Consider the following 18,473-nt stretch of genomic DNA (forward strand, 5'->3'; position numbering starts at 1 on the left):
AGGGAAACAGTCATTTGTGATAATGGCCCTCAGTGATTTTATTCCCTTGCAAATCGTCCGAGTCTGTAATTTGTCAAGAAAAACTTCCGTGTTAAATGAGCCGGAGCGCTTTGTTTAGCAGATCTGATCCCTCTCTGTGACGTTTCTTATCTAACGACAGACTTTATGCTTTATATATGAAAGTAAAGAGGCGAGACTATTTACTCATTCAGATCTTGATCTTTACCGTGCTGCACTTTGGTTATGGGAACAGTTATGACGAGACAAACCCATAATATAATAAAGGGTTTTATTATTTTTTGCCGGTGCAGATTTCAATATAAATTCTTCTTAGTGTGTGTCTGCAGACTTGACTTCAGACGAAACTCTACAAGCTAAAATGTTGGGTTTTTTTTTCATGCAAAGGTCAATTTTGAGGTTTTGGACTGTTTTTCTCCCATGACATGTCTTCTTTTAGAACAGTTGAGAGAAAAACAAAGATTTAACTGTATATTTTATTATATTTTGATTAATTTGTGCCCGTAGAACGCAAAGCTCCACTCTCCTGTTTCACATGTTCAATATGAATTACATTCAATATTTTCTTTTGTAGAATGTATGAAAACTTTAAAGGCTGTTTTCTCAAAAGGGGTTTTCTCTCATAAATCTCAACTTCAGCTCCACTTACAGACACCAAACTGACTGAGTGTTATTCCTTGGAAACGTTATTACGGTCAATTATTTCTCCCCTTTATTATTACTAACTTTTGTTGTCATATTGTTGGATTAGTTTCCTTTACAACGAGCACGAGTTTGTGTTTCCACTGGCTGGAGGTGTTTCTGTCTCGTTATAAAAACAGTTGATGCTCTAAACAGGAGGTGGAAACTTTTTCAGAATAAGTTCTGAAACATTTGAATTACATGACTGATCAGCTGGGAAACCTCTTTATTAGATGGAAACTGACTGATTCACTTTTTCTTTAACGACAAATTTGAAAGTTTCCCTTCAAATTTGCTTTGACTTGAATAGAAATACGGATTATGCAAGTGTAAAAATGTTTTAAAAATGTCCCAATTAGTATATTGATACATATAAGAGCAAAATATATCCTGAAATGACAGAAAAACACCATATTACAGGATGTCCAAAATTTGGAGAAAACAAAAAAAGTCGTACTATAGTGTGTCGTTTTTTGTCAAAAATGGTCAAATTTTAAATGACCTAAAAATGTTAAAAATCACCTAGTTATAGTCTGTTACATACATAAAAATGTTTAAATTGGGTCAATTATAGTCTGTTGATATTTATTAGAGCATAATTTATCCTGAAATGACAGAAAAACAACATAATATAGGATTCCTTAATTTGGAGAAAACAAAAATAAGTCATATGATGGATAGTATGTGGTTTTTTGTCAAAAATGGTCAAATTTTAAATTGCCTAAAAATCTTTAAAATAGGTCAATTATAATCTGTTTATACATATGAGAGAATAATTCATCCTGAATTGTAAGAAAATCTCCATATTATAGGATGTATAAAATTTGGAGAAAACAAAAAAAGTCATACTATAGTATGTCGTTTTTTGTCAAAAATGGTCAAATTTTAAATTTCATAAAAATGTTTAAAATAGTCTGTTGATACATATTAGAGCATAATTTATGAAGAAAGGGCAGAAAAAACACCTTATTATAGGATGTCCTAAATTTAGAGAAAACAAAAAAAGTCATACTATGTTCCCATAGTATGTTCGTATGTTCCCATTGAGAGTAATAAAACAGCATAAATAAATAATGGTATGAATACAATTCAACAACTCAGACAACAAGGACGAGTTAAAGGTCTTTTTTCGCCTCAGCAGGGAGAAAAAACTTTACATGGCCACAAACATACAGGAGTCCAGACATCAAAACATGGAAACCAGCAGAATACAGAAGGGAACAATTAACAATAAAGAAAGAAATCAACAATCATATTTCACAGGATGCTTCATGAGCTGCTACAGACAGAGGACAGAGGCCACAAAAACACAAAATACAACAACAGAAACAGAAACTATGAGTAATAAAGAGTACAGTAACTCTTATAATAATAATAATAATCATAATAATGATAATGTGTGTGACCAGCTGCTGCTGTGAGCTACATGTGTTGATGTTTGTGGGTGAGAACATTTGTTGAGTCTGCTGTTTACAACAAAAACATGAAAAATAAATCACATAACATTGGACTCGTCTGGTTTCTGTGTGTGTGTGTGTGTGTGTGTGTGTGTGTGTGTGTGTGTGTGTGTGTGTGTGTGTGTGTGTGTGTGTGTGTGTGTTCACGCGTGCCACGTCCTTGTACAGTATGACATCAGAACATGTCATGACAGGACCAAGTCCACCCAAAAAACCAAACAAGAGACAACCCAAACCACACACAGACACACACACACACACACACACACACACACACACACACACACACACACACACACACACACACACAACACACACACACACACAGCCTCCTCCCCTTCATTCTCAAAATAAACATAGCTTTGTTCATGTTTCCTCACAACAGCACACACACACTCAAACCTCACTCCATTACCTCACCAATGCAAACCGACTTCTGCTCACGAGATGCCACACACACACACACACACACACACACACACAGAGTTTGTTGGGGTTTCCTGGGCTGCAGCGTGGACTGAGGTGAGGAGCTGTGAGTCATTAATGGAGCTTTTCTGTGGAAAACTCAAGTTTCTCAGGGTAGAATCTGCAGCGTTTGTTAAAGTGGACTGAGTTTAGAGTTGATTCACATTCAGAGAACTTCAGCATGACGGAAACTGAAGACCAGTCGATGCACCAAAGTGTCAAAGCAAAAACTGCAGGCAGAAGAGGCCCGAATCACTGTTTCTCCAATCCGACTTCACACTGTAGCTCTTAATGTTCAGATGTGATTGTTTTTGTTTGTCTGTTGATGTTATTTTATGAATGTGGCCTCTGTAAGAGTCCAGTGTGAGCTGCTCACGCTCCTGAACTCCGACACGTCCTGAAACCTCAGGGGACCCGACACGCTTCCCTGAGGAACCCCTTCAAAAGCAGTTTCTAATCCCTGGGAGATCCACGGACCCTTTAAAAGGGGGAGTTTCAGTATTCTTTCATCCTGGACCCTGTTTTCCCAGGTGTCTAACGGGACACACAGGGTTAATAATTTCTGAAATCCTTCCGGTGTCGAGGGAGAGAGAGCTGCAGCCACAAGCCGCCAAACGAGCTGTAGTTTAAAAAGATGGCGGAAATTACACTTTACAGCCGCTGAAAATCATTCTTTTGTATCTTTTGTCAGGTCTTAAAGCTCACGTTAGATTTTTGGTCTCTATAATGACACATGTAGATTTTTTTTGGGACAGTGATGTCACAATTTTAAAGCTTTGATTTGGAGAAAACTAAAGAAGTTATAGTATAGCATGTCGTTTTTTGTCAAAAATGGTCAACTTTTAAATCGCTTAAAAATGTTTAAAATGGGTCAATTATAGTCTGTTGATACATATTAGAACATAATTTATGAAGAAATGACAGAAAATAACCGTATTATAGGATGTCAAAAAAATTGGAGAAAACGGAAAAAAATGTCATAGTATAGTATGTCGTTTTTTGTCAAAATTTGTCAAATTTTAAAATGCGTAAAATTGATAAAAATTAATGTATTATACTCTGTTGATACATATTAGAGCATAATTTATCCTGAAATCACAGAAAAACATCATATTATAGGATGTCCAAAATTTGGAGAAAACACAAATAGTCATACTATAGTATGTCGATTTTTGTCAAAAAATGGTCAAATTTTAAAAAGCCTAAAAATGTTCAAAATGGCCCAATTATAGTCTATTGACACATATTAGGGCATATTACGACGAGAAATCACAGAAAAACACCATATTATAGGATGTCCAAAATTTGGAGAAAACACAAAAAGTCATAGTATAGTATGTCGATTTTTGTCAAAAATAGTAATTTTTTTAATTGCCTAAAAATGTTTTAAAAAAACACCTTGTTGTAGTCTGTTGATATATATTATTGCATAATTTATCCTGAAATAACAGAAAAACACGATGTTATTGGATGTCCAAAAATGACCCTCTCAAAAAAAAGTCATACTATAGTATGTCAATTTTTGTCAAAATGGTCAAATTTTAAAAATGCCTGAAAATGTTCAAAATGGCCCAATTATAGTCGGTTGATACATATTAGAGCATAATTAATCATGAAATCCCTGTAAAACACCAGATTATAAGATGTCCAAAATTTGGAGAAAACACAAAAAGTCATACTATAGTATGTTGTTTTTTGTCAAAAATGGTCAAATTTTAAAATGCCTAAAAATGTTCAAAATGGCCCAATTATAGTCGGTTGATACATATTAGGGCATAATTTATTAAGAAGTGACAGAAAAACACCATATTATAGGAAGTAAAAAATTTGGAGAAAACTAAAAAACGTCATAGTATAGTATGTCGGGGTTTTTTTGGGTCAAAATGGTCAAATTTTTAAAAATGCCCAAAAATGTTCAAAATGGCCCAATTATAGTCGGTTGATACATATTAGAGCATAATAAATCATGAAATCCCTGTAAAACACAATATTATAGGATGTCCAAAATTTGGAGAAAACACAAAAAGTCATACTATAGTATGTTGTTTTTGTCAAAAAATGGTCAAATTTTAAAATGCCTAAAAATGTTCAAAATGGCCCAATTATAGTCGGTTGATACATATTAGGGCATAATTTATTAAGAAATGACAGAAAAACACCATATTATAGGAAGTAAAAAATTTGGAGAAAACTAAAAAACGTCATAGTATAGTATGTTGGGTTTTTTTGGGGGGTCAAAATGGTCAAATTTTTAAAAATGCCCAAAAATGTTCAAAATGGCCCAATTATAGTCTGTTGATACATATAAGAGCATAATTAATCATGAAATCCCTGTAAAACACCAGATTATAAGATGTCCAAAATTTGGAGAAAACAAAAGAAATCATATGTCGTTTTTTGTCAGAAATGGCTCTTAAATGTTTAAAGAAGCCAAGCGTCTCTGTTCTGGGGTTCAGAGGGTTAAAACAGTTGAAAACGAAGGCCTCATCCTGTTTCTCTGCAGCAGCAGCAGCTCGGTGTGAACACTCAGGTGTGTCATCTCTGAGCAGCTTTACAGTCTGACCTCCTGACCTCTCCCCTGGTGCATCGCAGCTTTAACAGAGCCTCGGCGTGAGGAAATGAATTCCTGCTGGGTCTCCTCGTCCCGTGAAGCTGGAGAAGCTCAACGGCAGTTTTTGCAATCACGTTTTTAATATGTGCGTTTAACGAGGCCAGGTTTCTATCGTTACCGATGTTAACATGACTGCGTGGAGCTTTATGACCTTTACAAGTTGTTGCACGACTTCAAAACAGAGAAAAAGGGAGTTTTCCAGCCACAGATGCCTTAAAATAACCTGATTGTGCAGTTATTGTCTGGTGTTGCAGCAGTGAAAGCTTCAGACAGAAGAAAGACTGAAGACACATTTCCTTTGTGTACATCCTTTAAACTTTAATGGTGAAGCAGAAAACAAAAACAAAACGATACCGTAAAATAAATTAGATTAGAAAAATGCCACAAGCACATTTGATTTGTACAACAAAGCAATGCAACAAACTGGAATCTTGATTTCCATATATACAGAATAAAAAATAGACTTTTTATTCTTTGTCCACTTCGTTCAGTGTCAGTATTTTCTGTCTCCATAAAAAGAACAAAATCTGAACAAATACAACTTCTTTTATTCCTTTTTTTTTTCAACTTTTTGAGGCTTTTTTTTTTCTGCACTGACATTTTGTTTGTACACACAGGATGAGTTCGTCCCAGAAAAGTCCAGAAGAAGAGGGTCCCCTCTCTTCAAAAACAATAACAACAACAACAAAAAGAGACAATAAAAACAAAAACACGCGTGACTTCATCGAAAAGGGACCAAAGACTCTCGATAAACTTTTGGTGAACAGGTCGACAATACTGATATAAACACAACAACAACAACAACAACAACAACAGCAACAACAACAACACAGAAACAATCAGAAATCTGATGTTTGTTTTCTCCCAGAAACAGAACAAGGCGACTGTGGATTGTCTTTTTCAGTTTATGATGAGATCAAATGAAAGAGTAAAGCATCATGGGAAATGGAGTTCATGGTGCGCAGGGAGAGAGGAAGAATAAAAACCACAATACAAAAACTAAAATCATCTGTAACAAAAACTATAAAGCATAAATAAAACCATCCCTCTTCGTGACTTCAGAGATTCTGGGAACTTCAGTGAATTTTCTGTTGTTTTTTTTCCCAACAAAATGGACAAAAATCAGGTTGTAAATTACCTTTTTTTTTTTTTTTTTTTTTTCAGCATCATTGACAGTCCTCTATGGTCAGGAGACTCTCGATCCACTCCGTTACATATTTCATATGTACGAGGTAGCTGGAGAGAAAGTCTGGAGACGATAGAGAACTTAAGGTTACGTTGTAACTTGGTTCTACGAGTGAAGAGACTCTTCACTCGGAGAACCAAGGTTACAACGTAACCGTACATTTTCTCTCTCACACAAACACGTGCACAGACTCGACTCTTTGGTGTTCTAAAGCAAACTAAAAACTGGACACTGTGAACCAAAACACTCCAATCTCTTGTTATGGATTCTTCCAATAAATTCAGAAATAAACAGCTTGTTTTTAAGGGATTCATGTGACCGATTCCCGATTTCAGTTTGACTCAAAGATGAAGACCATGGGCCTCAAAGTAATGAATAACAATTAGATTAAAGGTCGTCTTTGAGATGGATTTTAAGTTAAAATATTTAAAAGTGACGCATTCATAAAACTTCCACAAAAGACATTAAAAATATTAAATAATCTGTGGACGGATCCCTTAAAAGCAGTGATACTAAACATTAATTTATGAAGAAATAAACGTTTGATGCTTAACATGGTGAAAATGTCCACCAGAGACAAAGACAGAAAAGTTGTTTTACTGGGTTTCTTCTTGTGCTTTAAGTGTCTTTTTGTCCTTTTCGTGGAGTCTTTTGGACGTTAGAATCACTTTCTTGTTTTACTTTTGATAAATCTGTCCGTTTAGAATTTTAGTTACGAGCCAAATCTACAGTTTTCTTCTTCTAAGTGCTTTTTTTTCTCCAACAAAAGTCCTCGTAGCATCTGAGCGGACAGACAGGAAGTTCCTGAAGGTTCATTTTTAGCTTAATACTGCTTTCATTTCATTAAATTAATCGTCAGCTGGTTATTTATCCAATCAGATGTTTCTTAACCTGCACCTGCATTGAAGTGAATGGGAAAAATCCCCCATACCATGTTTTTTTTTGTTTGTTTCTTTCCTCAAATCCTTCCAACAGGAGCGTTTCTTAAAGTGGCGCCCCCTGCTGGCGTACATGTGAATATTACAGTCGTGGTTTTAAACACGTTGTTAGCTTTGCAGTAAAAAAAAAGTGCAGAGAGAAAGTTGAATAAATGTGCGTAACGGGTCACTTTGTGTCTTTATTATGCAAATACACAGAAAAAAAACTTTCCACTATACAAACAAAAAAATAAATATGAGAACAAAACTATCAACACTTCGATAAAAAGATATTTTATGGATTCGGCTGGAGTGACAGCTTGGCTGCAGATTTGCAAATTTTTTTAACCTTTTTTTTTAACCCCAAATTTATTCTTTTACGTGTTGATACTTTTGCTCTCAGACTTGTTTCGTTTATCGCGTAATAAAGACACAAAAGTAACCTGCAGGTACGTAGGTGATGAAAAACGTGACGTAGAACCCCAGAAGACTAGTTCTGTAACTATCGAACATCGTTGGACCCGCCCTGATCGGACCTTATCGCTCTTTATACTCCGTATATACTTCATATATTGATAACTACAAACCTATTGGGGCGTTAAAAAATCAAGGTAATTTAGTGGATTTTGCGTTTAATATTTTGCAATTAAAAACTAAACACAGACTTCAGTTTGAATACTTAGAAATAATAAATAAAAATAGGATGTATTCGATGATATTCAGATTTTTATTTCCGGACAGTTCGGAGAAGGTTTTGAGGCAACATTTAGACCTTCATGTTGGGAATAAAACGTACATTTCAACGTAATTAAACAGTTAAAAATAAAAATAAAAAGGTGACATATTCAAACAATAACATTTAGTCATTTTCTCTCTTCGTGTCTCGTGGTTCGCTCAGCGTTTCTGTCGGAGCCCAACAGGAAGCTCCGCCCCCTTCAGTCGGCTAATCTGAGTGTCACGAGTGTCGCTATAGTGCAAAAAATAAAAACGTTTGTAACGTTTCTTTAAAAAAAAAAAAAATGAAAAAAAAGACATAATAACACAAATGCAGCCAAACAAAAAAATATTATTAACAACAATAACAATAATATTATTAATATACTTACTGACAATAATAATTATAACATCGACATGGTAACATAAAGAAGTGTTTGGTTCCAGCAGCCGGGCCAACTTGTTTCTTTCAAGTATCTCTCAACACACACACACACACACACACACACACACACACACACACACAAAATTATACTTCCAAAAAATAATACAAAAGAGTCTTCTTCTGTCTTCCTCGTACGTTTTGAAAAAAAAGTAAACAGTCGGGAAACGAGACAAAGTAAAATACAATAAGATCGTAATACGTGAAACAAGTTGCATAGTTTTGAGATTTTTTTTGTTAGTAGTTTTTCAGGCACCGCGTCGCTCCGAGAGGTGACGGGGAGCGGTGCGTGAACGTCTCAGCCACATAAATAAGCCTCGCTCCTGCGTTTGTAACAAAAATATATTAGATATTCTTTTTTTTTTCTATCTTTTTTTCCATTTTCTCTCTTTTTTTTTCTGAAAGTGCCGTCGAGACTCTTTCTGAGTTCTGCCGGACGAAGGACGGAGAAGAGGAGGAGGAGGAGGAGGAGGAGGAGGAGGAGCCTCTCCTCTCGCTCCTCGCCCTCCGGTCCAGTTCGCTCGGACCGCTCCGGTCTACGAGCAGCCGCACTCCTCCACGATCATGTTCTGGATGTCCTTCTTGATGATCTTCTGCTCCTCGTTGTAGTAGAGCATGGACATGGCTCGTAGCCGGGTGGGCACGCAGCACGACCGCAGGTTCTGGAAGGGGCTGTAGCCCCGCATGCGGTAGTGGCTGATGACGGTGGAGTGGAAGGACAGCGTGGAGCCGGTGATGCTCGCCACGTGGGAGGGGCACTCGCCCTCGCAGTAGTTGGCGTGGTAGCCCGGCGGCGCGATGATCCAGTCGTTCCAGCCGATGTCTTTGAAGTTGACGTAGAACTGCCGCTTGCAGCAGACGCGGACCTTCCCGTCGCACTCCAGGCCGCGCTTCCTGCGCCGCCGCGCCTCGCCGCCGTCCTCCGGCCGCACCACGGCCATGAGGAAGGGCCGGTGGGACTGCTCCCGCTGGTTGGCGCGCTGCGACGCCTCGGAGCCTCCCGACACCAGGACCAGCGTGGCGCCGGCGTCGGCGCAGAGCGGGCAGGACACGCGCAGGCTCAGCGCGGCGCCGTCGGCGCTCTCCAGCAGCGCCTGCACCGCCGCCGACACCGGGAAGGTGTGCCAGCCGCTGCGGCGCGTGTCCACGGTTTTCTCGGCCAGGAGGATGTCGTCCTGCGGCGAGGAGGACGGGCGCCCGGCCGGCAGCCGGCGCTGCTGGAAGAGGCGGATGGCGACTTTGGCTCGGCTGCGGTTGGTCTTGGCCAGGCGCAGGAAGAGCCAGACGTTGGCCTGCTCCACCAGCGACAGGGCGCCGCCTTCTTTAGACAGCACGAAGTTCACCGTCCCCTGGGACTCACCTGAGACAGACAGAGACAGACACGTTACTCATCATCACCTGAGTCACAGAAAATGATTATAAACCAACTCGACCACAGAAACAGTGTTCAACTCATCAGCAGGACCCTGAACGCATCACTGTGTGTGTGTGTGTGTGTGTGTGTCAAGGCTATAATAGTTTTGGATTTTTCATTAGTTTTAGTTTTAATTTTGTTGTGATTTTTTTGTTTTCAAATTCAGTTAGTTTTAATGAGTTTTTAGAGTCAGTTTACAAGTTTTAGTTTAGTTTTTATTAGTTGTAGTTGTTTTGTAATGGGGTATTTGTTGGGTCCAGATTCAATAAGGTCACAATAAATGTTTCCTTTATTTCTTTGTCTGATCCATCTCAGCCCCAATAAGTTTATTAAGTCATAAAACCAGATAGATGAAATAGATTTCATATCAACCAAAAAGGTTTACGGATGAAAAAAGTTGACAAAGACGAAAACTAAGGACATTTTCACTATAATTTTAGTTAGTTTTATAACCACAAAATACAGCTCCAGTTCTCTCGTTTTTATTTTTATTTCAGTTAACAAAAATGTTTTTCAATTCTAGTTTTCGTTAACTAGAATAACCTTGGTATGTGTGTTTGTGTGTGTGTGTGTGTGTGTGACAGGCTGAATTAATTTCAGTTCAGTAAAGACTTTGACACACACACACACACATGATGGTTGTGGCCACATCTGAGCTATAGAGTCATCGACACACACAGCACACACTTATCATTATGTTACCATCCCTAACATGACCTCACACACACACACACACACACACACACACACACACACACACACTGATTGGAGTCTTCCTGCTGACTCAGCAGCAGCGGTCGGAGGTTTTGGAGTTAAATGTTCCCACCAGGAGCTGTGAGAGTGTTTCCTGCAGCGTTTCACAGCGCGGCGCTCCGGCTGCTGAACGATGGCGAGCGTTTCTAAAAGCTGCACGTCAGCAGGACAGAAGAGGTTTAAAGTCACGCTTTGTTTAGGAAGTTCCCGCTTCAACGGCAGGTCACGTTTCATCATCATCGGAACAAACAGCTGTGATCGTTTGTCACCATTTAACCAACAAAATACCAGCTGGTAAAGTGGAAAAAAGGCTGTTTTTTGTCAATGGAGTCTGAAAATACTCTAAATATAACAATCAGCCTCTGACACGGGGAAATCACCAAACTTTGACTGTTGACTGGAGAAATAAACTGTAAAAACAGGCGTTATCATCCAAATATGAACTTCCCGACGGTCCTTGAACGCATCATCAGTTATAAAAAGTGACCAAAACTTGTGTTAAATGTTGATATTTGTGTCAGACAGGAGAGGCTGTTTACACAGAGCTGAGAGGAGAGGACAGGAGAGGCTGTTTACACAGAGCTGAGAGGAGAGGACAGGAGAGGCTGTTTACACAGAGCAGAGAGGAGAGGACAGGAGAGGCTGTTTACACAGAGCAGAGAGGAGAGGACAGGAGAGGCTGTTTACACAGAGCAGAGAGGAGAGGACAGGAGAGGCTGTTTACACAGAGCTGAGAGGAGAGGACAGGAGAGGCTGTTTACACAGAGCAGAGAGGAGAGGACAGGAGAGGCTGTTTACACAGAGCTGAGAGGAGAGGACAGGAGAGGCTGTTTACACAGAGCTGAGAGGAGAGGACAGGAGAGGCTGTTTACACAGAGCAGAGGGGAGAGGACAACAGAGGCTGTTTACACAGAGCAGAGGGGAGAGGACAACAGAGGCTGTTTACACAGAGCTGAGGGGAGAGGACAGGAGAGGCTGTTTACACAGAGCTGAGAGGAGAGGACAGGAGAGGCTGGAAACATGACAATACTTCAATTTGTGTAGAAAACTGGTTTTGCAACTTTTTTCTATCATTCTAACTGTGTTTTTTCTCCACTAAGACTGTTCTAGTTGTTGTGATTGTTCTGATTAGAGCTGCAGGATTTATAGATTTATAGATTATACAGATTATATTTTGTGTTGCAGTGAAATTTTGATCGGACAAAAAGTTTGAGGACTCTGCAGAGATCGGCTGCATATCTGTGTCACTAAAGGAAATCAGAGACGCACTCTTTGTTAAAATGTGTCGGATGTTTTCCAGAACAAACTGTCTCCAACACACACACACACACACACACACACACACACACACACACACACGTCCAGACCTGTATTTTACATTTCCTAGCAGCCTGGAGGCCAGGCAGCCGGCTAATCACAGGTTTGAAGACCCAATTACCATCCACCACTGTTACATAAGATCTTTGCATCACCTTTCCTCTCTCTCTCTCTCTCTCTCTCTCTCTCTCTCTCTCTCTCTCTCTCTCTCTCTCTCTCTCTCTCTCTCTCTCTCTAATGTCTCTCGCTGGTGGGCGTCCATACAGAAAATCAAAGTCACGATTTGTGAGTTTATGAATGTCAGCAGCAGCGATGCTCTGTTAAACGGTGTGTGTGTGTGTCTGTGTGTGTGTGTGTGTGTGTGTGTGTGTGTGTGTGTGTGTGTGCGGAGGCGGCCGGCACTTTAGCGAGTCCATTAACGCCGTTTAAGCGACGACTCGGAGGCGATTATCTTACACTTACATCATCAGCACTTGAGAGATTAAAAAATAAAAGCCCTGTTCATTCATTGTTTCTCAGAATAGTTTTGTTTGTGATGTTGAACGAGTCTTTTGTTTGAACTCCTGCAAAGTTTGTCTGAGCGTCTGTTGGTGTGACGTTCACAATCAACTAACTTAGAATAGAAAACACCTCCGCATTCATTCAGTCTGATCTACTGAGCCCTTCCACTCTTCATCATCACTACAGCATCTTCATCATTATTATTATTATTATTATTATTATTATTATTAGACAAGCAGAAGTTTACATTTTGATTATTTTCATTCGGGGTGAATCTGCTGATGATTTTCTCCATTAATCCATTGATTGATTTGTAAAGAAAATAGTCAGAAATGGAGCCCATTAATAATAATTTAACAATAATAAAAAGACATTCAAAAACTATTAAAAAAATATACATCAAATTCCTAAAAAATTAATGAAATATATATATATATATAAAAGATCAAATCTAATCTAATTTAAATTAAATAAAAATATATAATTTTTCCCCTTTGGTATGGTGATCATTGGGTTTGTTTTGTTTTTTACATTAAATTCATTTAAATTTTATCTTATCTTACAGTTTTATCTTAAGAAAACAGAATGTTTCTTTAACTTTACATTCAGCAACATGATGTGTATTTTTGGTATTTTTACACAGAATTCAATGAAACTTAACATTCAAGACCATTAAGACTGTAATTAAAAAAATCTATAATGTCTCATTATATTCATTAACAGATCTCAACTTTTATTTTATGGTTAATAATTGTAATAAAAGTAATTTAATGTAGAAAAACAATAAAAAACAATGTAAAATAATCCTGTAAATATGGATAATATACTGTACATATCTATAGTGACATTAAGCGATTAAATAATACTGTAAAAATAATCATATTTAATGTCCCATTTTATTAATTTGAAGTTAAATCTCTTTTTTCACAGAGCCTGGTGTCGGTCAGACGTCAGTTAATGTTCAGCTGCTCATTATGTCGGTAATGACAGACGTCTGATCCATCGGAGGGATTTACAGCCTCACTCAGCGTTTCTCTCTGACAAACTGCAACATGTTTGAATAATAAGTTTCTCCTGCTGTCCCGCGCCGTAACACTGCAGATAAAGTTTTAACTTCCAGCTCCGACTCCCACCAGCCGCCAGCTCGCTGCTTCACCCAGCTGCAGCAACAACAACTGTTCTCCCTAAGAACCGAAGAGTTAGAAATGTTCTCCAGAAGTAAGTAAGTTTAACAACTGGACGATCACACACCTCGTTTAGACCTTTTCAACCCAACTTAGATCATCCTAAACCCAGTTTGAGCTTCAAATACCCAGTTTAGCCAATGAAAAGCCTAGCTATGATCAGCTAACACACAGTTTAGGCAAACAAAACCAATTTTAGACCATCCAAAACTCAGTTTAAGCTTTTGCACGACCAGTTTGGAGTATCAGAACTCCACTGTGGTGATGACACAACTAGTTTAGACCTTTTCAACCCAACTTAGATCATCCTAAACCCATTTTGAGCTTTAAATACCCAGTTTAGCCAATGAAAAGCTCAGCCAACACACAGTTTAGGCAAACAAAACCAATTTTAGACCATCTAAAACTCAGTTTAAGCTTCAAATACCCAATTCAGACTATGAAAGCCTATTTCAGATCAACAAATAACCAGTTTGGCTCAGTTTGAGCTTTTGCACGACGAGTTTGGAGTATCAGAACTCCCCTTTGGTGAGGACAAAATTAGTTTAGACCCATTAAACCAAACTTAGATCATCCTAAACCCAATTTGAGCTTCAAATACCCATATTAACCAATGAAAAGCCCAGCTATGATCACCCAACACACAGTTTAGGCAAACAAAACCAATTTTAGACCATCGAAAAACTAGTAAGACAATCAAAATCCAGTTTAAGCTTCAAATACCCAGTTCAGACTATCACAGTCTATTTCAGATCACCAAATAGACTCAGTATAAGCTATTGCACACCCAGTTTGGACCATCAGAACCCCACGTTGGTGATGAAAAAAACAGTTTAGATGATTAAAACCAATTTAGGCTAAAAAATAAATAAAAATAGCCTGGTTTAAACCATTAAACTCCCAGTTTAGAACATCAGAAACTAAGTTAGACGATCAAAATCCATTTAAACCATCAAACGTTAGAAACACACAATATTTTAGACAATCAGACCAATTTTAGACCATAAAAAGCCCAAATACACAGTTGAGGCAAACATATAACCAATTTTAGATCATCAGACAAACTAGTAAAACAATCAAAACCCAGTTTGAGCTTGTTGACACTAAAATCTAAAGAAAAGTGAGTGGAGTTTGGTGGAAAGACTGTCTGACATCAGGAAGTATTGCTCTCAGCGGAAGACAATAAAAACCCATTCAGGCTGTCACCAACCTGGTTTAAACCATCAAACGCCCAGTTCACCCTGTTAGAAACCCAAATTATTTCAGACAATTAGACAATTTAGACCCATAGATCACCAAATACCAGGTTATCCTAACAAATTTTTTAGTTCTAGATCATCAAAAACAAATTAAGAGAATCAAACCCCAGTTTCAGCTCGTTGTGTTGACTAAAATCTAAAGAGAAGTGAGTGGAGTTTGGTGGAAAGATGCTCCAGAAGCTCCAGTATCAACAGGTTGAATAATGTTTGAAAGGTCCAAACACAAACTGACTCTCTGATGCAGCAGTAACATTTTCAGGTAATGCTTTATATTAAGGTCCTTGTAATAACCATTAATTAACAAGTAATAAGGCCCTTGTAAGTCCTTACAAGATGCTTATTAACATTATTGTGTGTTTATAAGCTTATATAAGTGTTAATAATGGCATTACAAACAGCCATGACCCACCCATTATGTCTTTGCCATGCCTTTATTAATCTTATTTTGTTTGCTTATTGATATTAAAATATACTTTATTGCTCAAATATTATAAGTTAACTATAAGTTAACTATGCTTTTTGCAACTACCGGATCTAAAGCGAGAACAATGCCTTATTACTTGTTAATTAATGGTTATTAAGGACCTTATTATGAAGTGTTACAGATTTTCCTTCATTCCAGCTGAGGGTCCAGGACAGGAGGCAGCAGGGATCAGTCTAAACTCTGGTGATGAAGCAGCTTAATGTGTTCAAACATGTGAAGAAGTCAACAGAGTTCCAGCAGCTCATTTACACTCTGAGTGTGTGTTTCCTGGAGTGTGTCCGACTTCTGCAAGTCTTCTCCTCACAGCTCGTCCTCTAATCCCCCTCCATCTACACGCCATGATCTCTACAAACTCACGTCTCAACAACTCATAAAAGCTGATTTCTGGCCCTCGTCCGCTCCGTCCGCCGCACTTCGTCACGCGCTCTCTGTGTTTGGACAGCAGACGGTGAAACACACACACACACACACACACACACACACAGCCAAGCCATCTCACACACCTGTTTCAAATCATTAAAACACAACTTAGATCAACCGAGGCCAGTTCAAGCTCCAAGCAGACGGTTTAGATCAGTGGTTTCCAACCTTTTTCTTGAGGGACCCACATTTTTACCATTGTAAACTTTGGCGACCCCCCATTGTCCGTTGCTTCTATGAAGCTGAACTCAATGTGACTTTCATGGTACCCTCTCTTTGTCTTTTTGAGATATTCAGCATTCTCGTCTCCCTGACGCTTCGCCATTTTTCCATTAATTAGCACCTAGTTTTCTGTTGCTAGGTGAGGTTACCTCTAGATAAGGTTACCGCTAGGTGAGGTTACCAGTAGGTAAATCATCAGGTAAATTAGTAAGACAATCAAAACCCAGTTTAAGCTTCACATACCCAGTTTAGACTGTTGAAAACCGACTTTAACTCCTCAAATGTCCAATTTAAACGATCACAGAGCTCATTCTGGTTATCACACACAGCTTAAACCATCAAAACTAAACTTAAATCACCCAAAACCAACTTTAAGCTTCAAATAACCAATTAACGTAATCAAATAACCAGTTTATACAATGAAATAACCAACTTAGACCCAGTTGACACTTTTGTACGCCCAGTTTGGACTATCAGAACTGTTAGAACCCAGATCTAGCCCTGTTAGAACCCAGATCTAGCCCTGTTAGAACCCAGTTGTAACCCTGTTAGAACCCAGTTGTAACCCTGTTAGAACCCAGTTGTAACCCTGTTAGAACCCAGATCTAGCCCTGTTAGAACCCAGATCTAGCCCTGTTAGAACCCAGTTGTAACCCTGTTAGAACCCAGCTGTCAGAACTGAACGTCCATGTGTGAATTCTTGGATCCTGACAGAGAAAAGTTTCAACATGAGCTCCAAACTCTGAAATCAAGAACAACAAAGTGACATTTGAGCCAAACATCATCGTCCTCGTCCTCGGCAGCAGCCGGCCGACACGTCCTAAATCTCCCATCAGCCCCGGCGGCGTATTATGACTCTGATTTGATTTATCAGACGAAGACTAAACATGAGATGCTGCCAACCGGTGACACAAACACTGATCGGTATGTTGTTAAAAGGACTCTCCGTTTATGATCCATCTTATTAAATCCTCTGTAATCCCCCTCTCACTCTCTCTCACACACACACACACACACACACACACACACACACACACACACAGTGCAGAGACTTGTGTTGTGAGTTTTGGGAACGATATCTTTCTTCTTTTAAATCCAATCATGACTTCACACCCAGTCCAAAGGAGTTGGATGCTGTAAATCAGTTTGAACAGTAAATTTATTGTCTTTGTGCTGTATTTAACTCATTAAAACCCAACTCAGATCAACCAAAACCAGTTTAAACTTCAAAACAGATAGTTTAGATGGTACGGTTACGTTGTAACCTTGGTTCTCTGAGTGGAGAGACGATAGAGACGATAGAGAACATCAAATTACCGATTTTAGAGAAACTATGAAACCAATAAAAAGATCTAAATCCAGTTTAAGCTTTCTTACGTCCAGTTTAGTCTCTCAACAGCTCATGTTGTATCACAAATCCAGAATAGAGCCTTAAAACCAAGTTTAGACCAACGAGAACCAAGTTTAACTCCTCAAATGTCTAATTTAGACGATCACAAACCCAACTCTGGTTATCACACACATCTTAAACCATTAGAACCCAATTTAAATCATCCTAAACTCGGTTTCACCTTCAAATACCCATTTAAGACCATTAAGAGCCCAGTTAAGATCACAAATTCACCATTTAGACCATCAGATAAACCACTAAGACGATCAAAACACAGTTTGTATTTAATTGTTTATGTTAACTGTGTTTAAATGTTGTGACTTGTCACTTTTTATGCTGCTTTCTTGGCCAGGTCTCTCTTGGAAAAGAGATTTTTTTAATCTCAACAAGACTTTTTACCTGGTTAAATAAAGGATATATATATATATATATATATATATATATATATATATATATCCTTTATTTAAATTTGAAGCTAAGCTTGGTATTTGAAGCTTAATATATATATATATATATATATATACATATATATATGGGTATATATATATATATATATATATATATATATATACCCAGTTTAGACTGTGGAAACCAATTGTAGACCACCAAATAACCAGTTTAGACTCAGTTTAACCTTTTACACGCCAGAACTCCAATTTGGTTATTACAGAAAGTTTATAGTTTACAACAATCAGTTACAACCTGCACCTGAATGCACCGTGGACACACACACACACACACACACACACACACACACACTACCCGTCTGTCCAAACACACACACTGTGTCCCTGTGTGTGTTTGTGTGTTCTCTATTGTCCATCGTAATCCCTCCTTCAATGCATGAGTGTGTGTGTGTGTGTGTGTGTGTTTGTGTGTGTGTGTGTGTTTATGTGTGTGTGTGTGTATTAGCTGAGTGTGTCTGTATGTTTTCCTGCAGCTGTTTGTTTTTATATTTTCAAGTTTTTATTTTCACTTCATCCTGAAACTAAGAAAGAAAGAAAGAGAGAGAGAGAGAGAGAGACTCTTCAGGCTGGC

General features: G+C 38.4%; 1 protein-coding gene across 1 annotated transcript in view; it reads right to left on the bottom strand.

Moving 5' to 3' along the window:
* Positions 1-8,543: 8,543 nt before the first annotated feature.
* The window catches only part of inhbaa (inhibin subunit beta Aa), a 31,845-nt gene continuing 21,915 nt past the window's right edge, over positions 8,544-18,473 (bottom strand). Inside the window, exon 5 of the mRNA XM_059326946.1 lies at positions 8,544-9,851. Coding sequence (XP_059182929.1) covers positions 9,028-9,851 — 824 coding nt within the window. The 3' untranslated portion in view covers positions 8,544-9,027. The remainder of the gene's footprint in view (positions 9,852-18,473) is intronic.

Source organism: Centropristis striata, chromosome 23, assembly GCF_030273125.1.
Source record: "Centropristis striata isolate RG_2023a ecotype Rhode Island chromosome 23, C.striata_1.0, whole genome shotgun sequence".
Classification (NCBI taxonomy): domain Eukaryota; kingdom Metazoa; phylum Chordata; class Actinopteri; order Perciformes; family Serranidae; genus Centropristis; species Centropristis striata.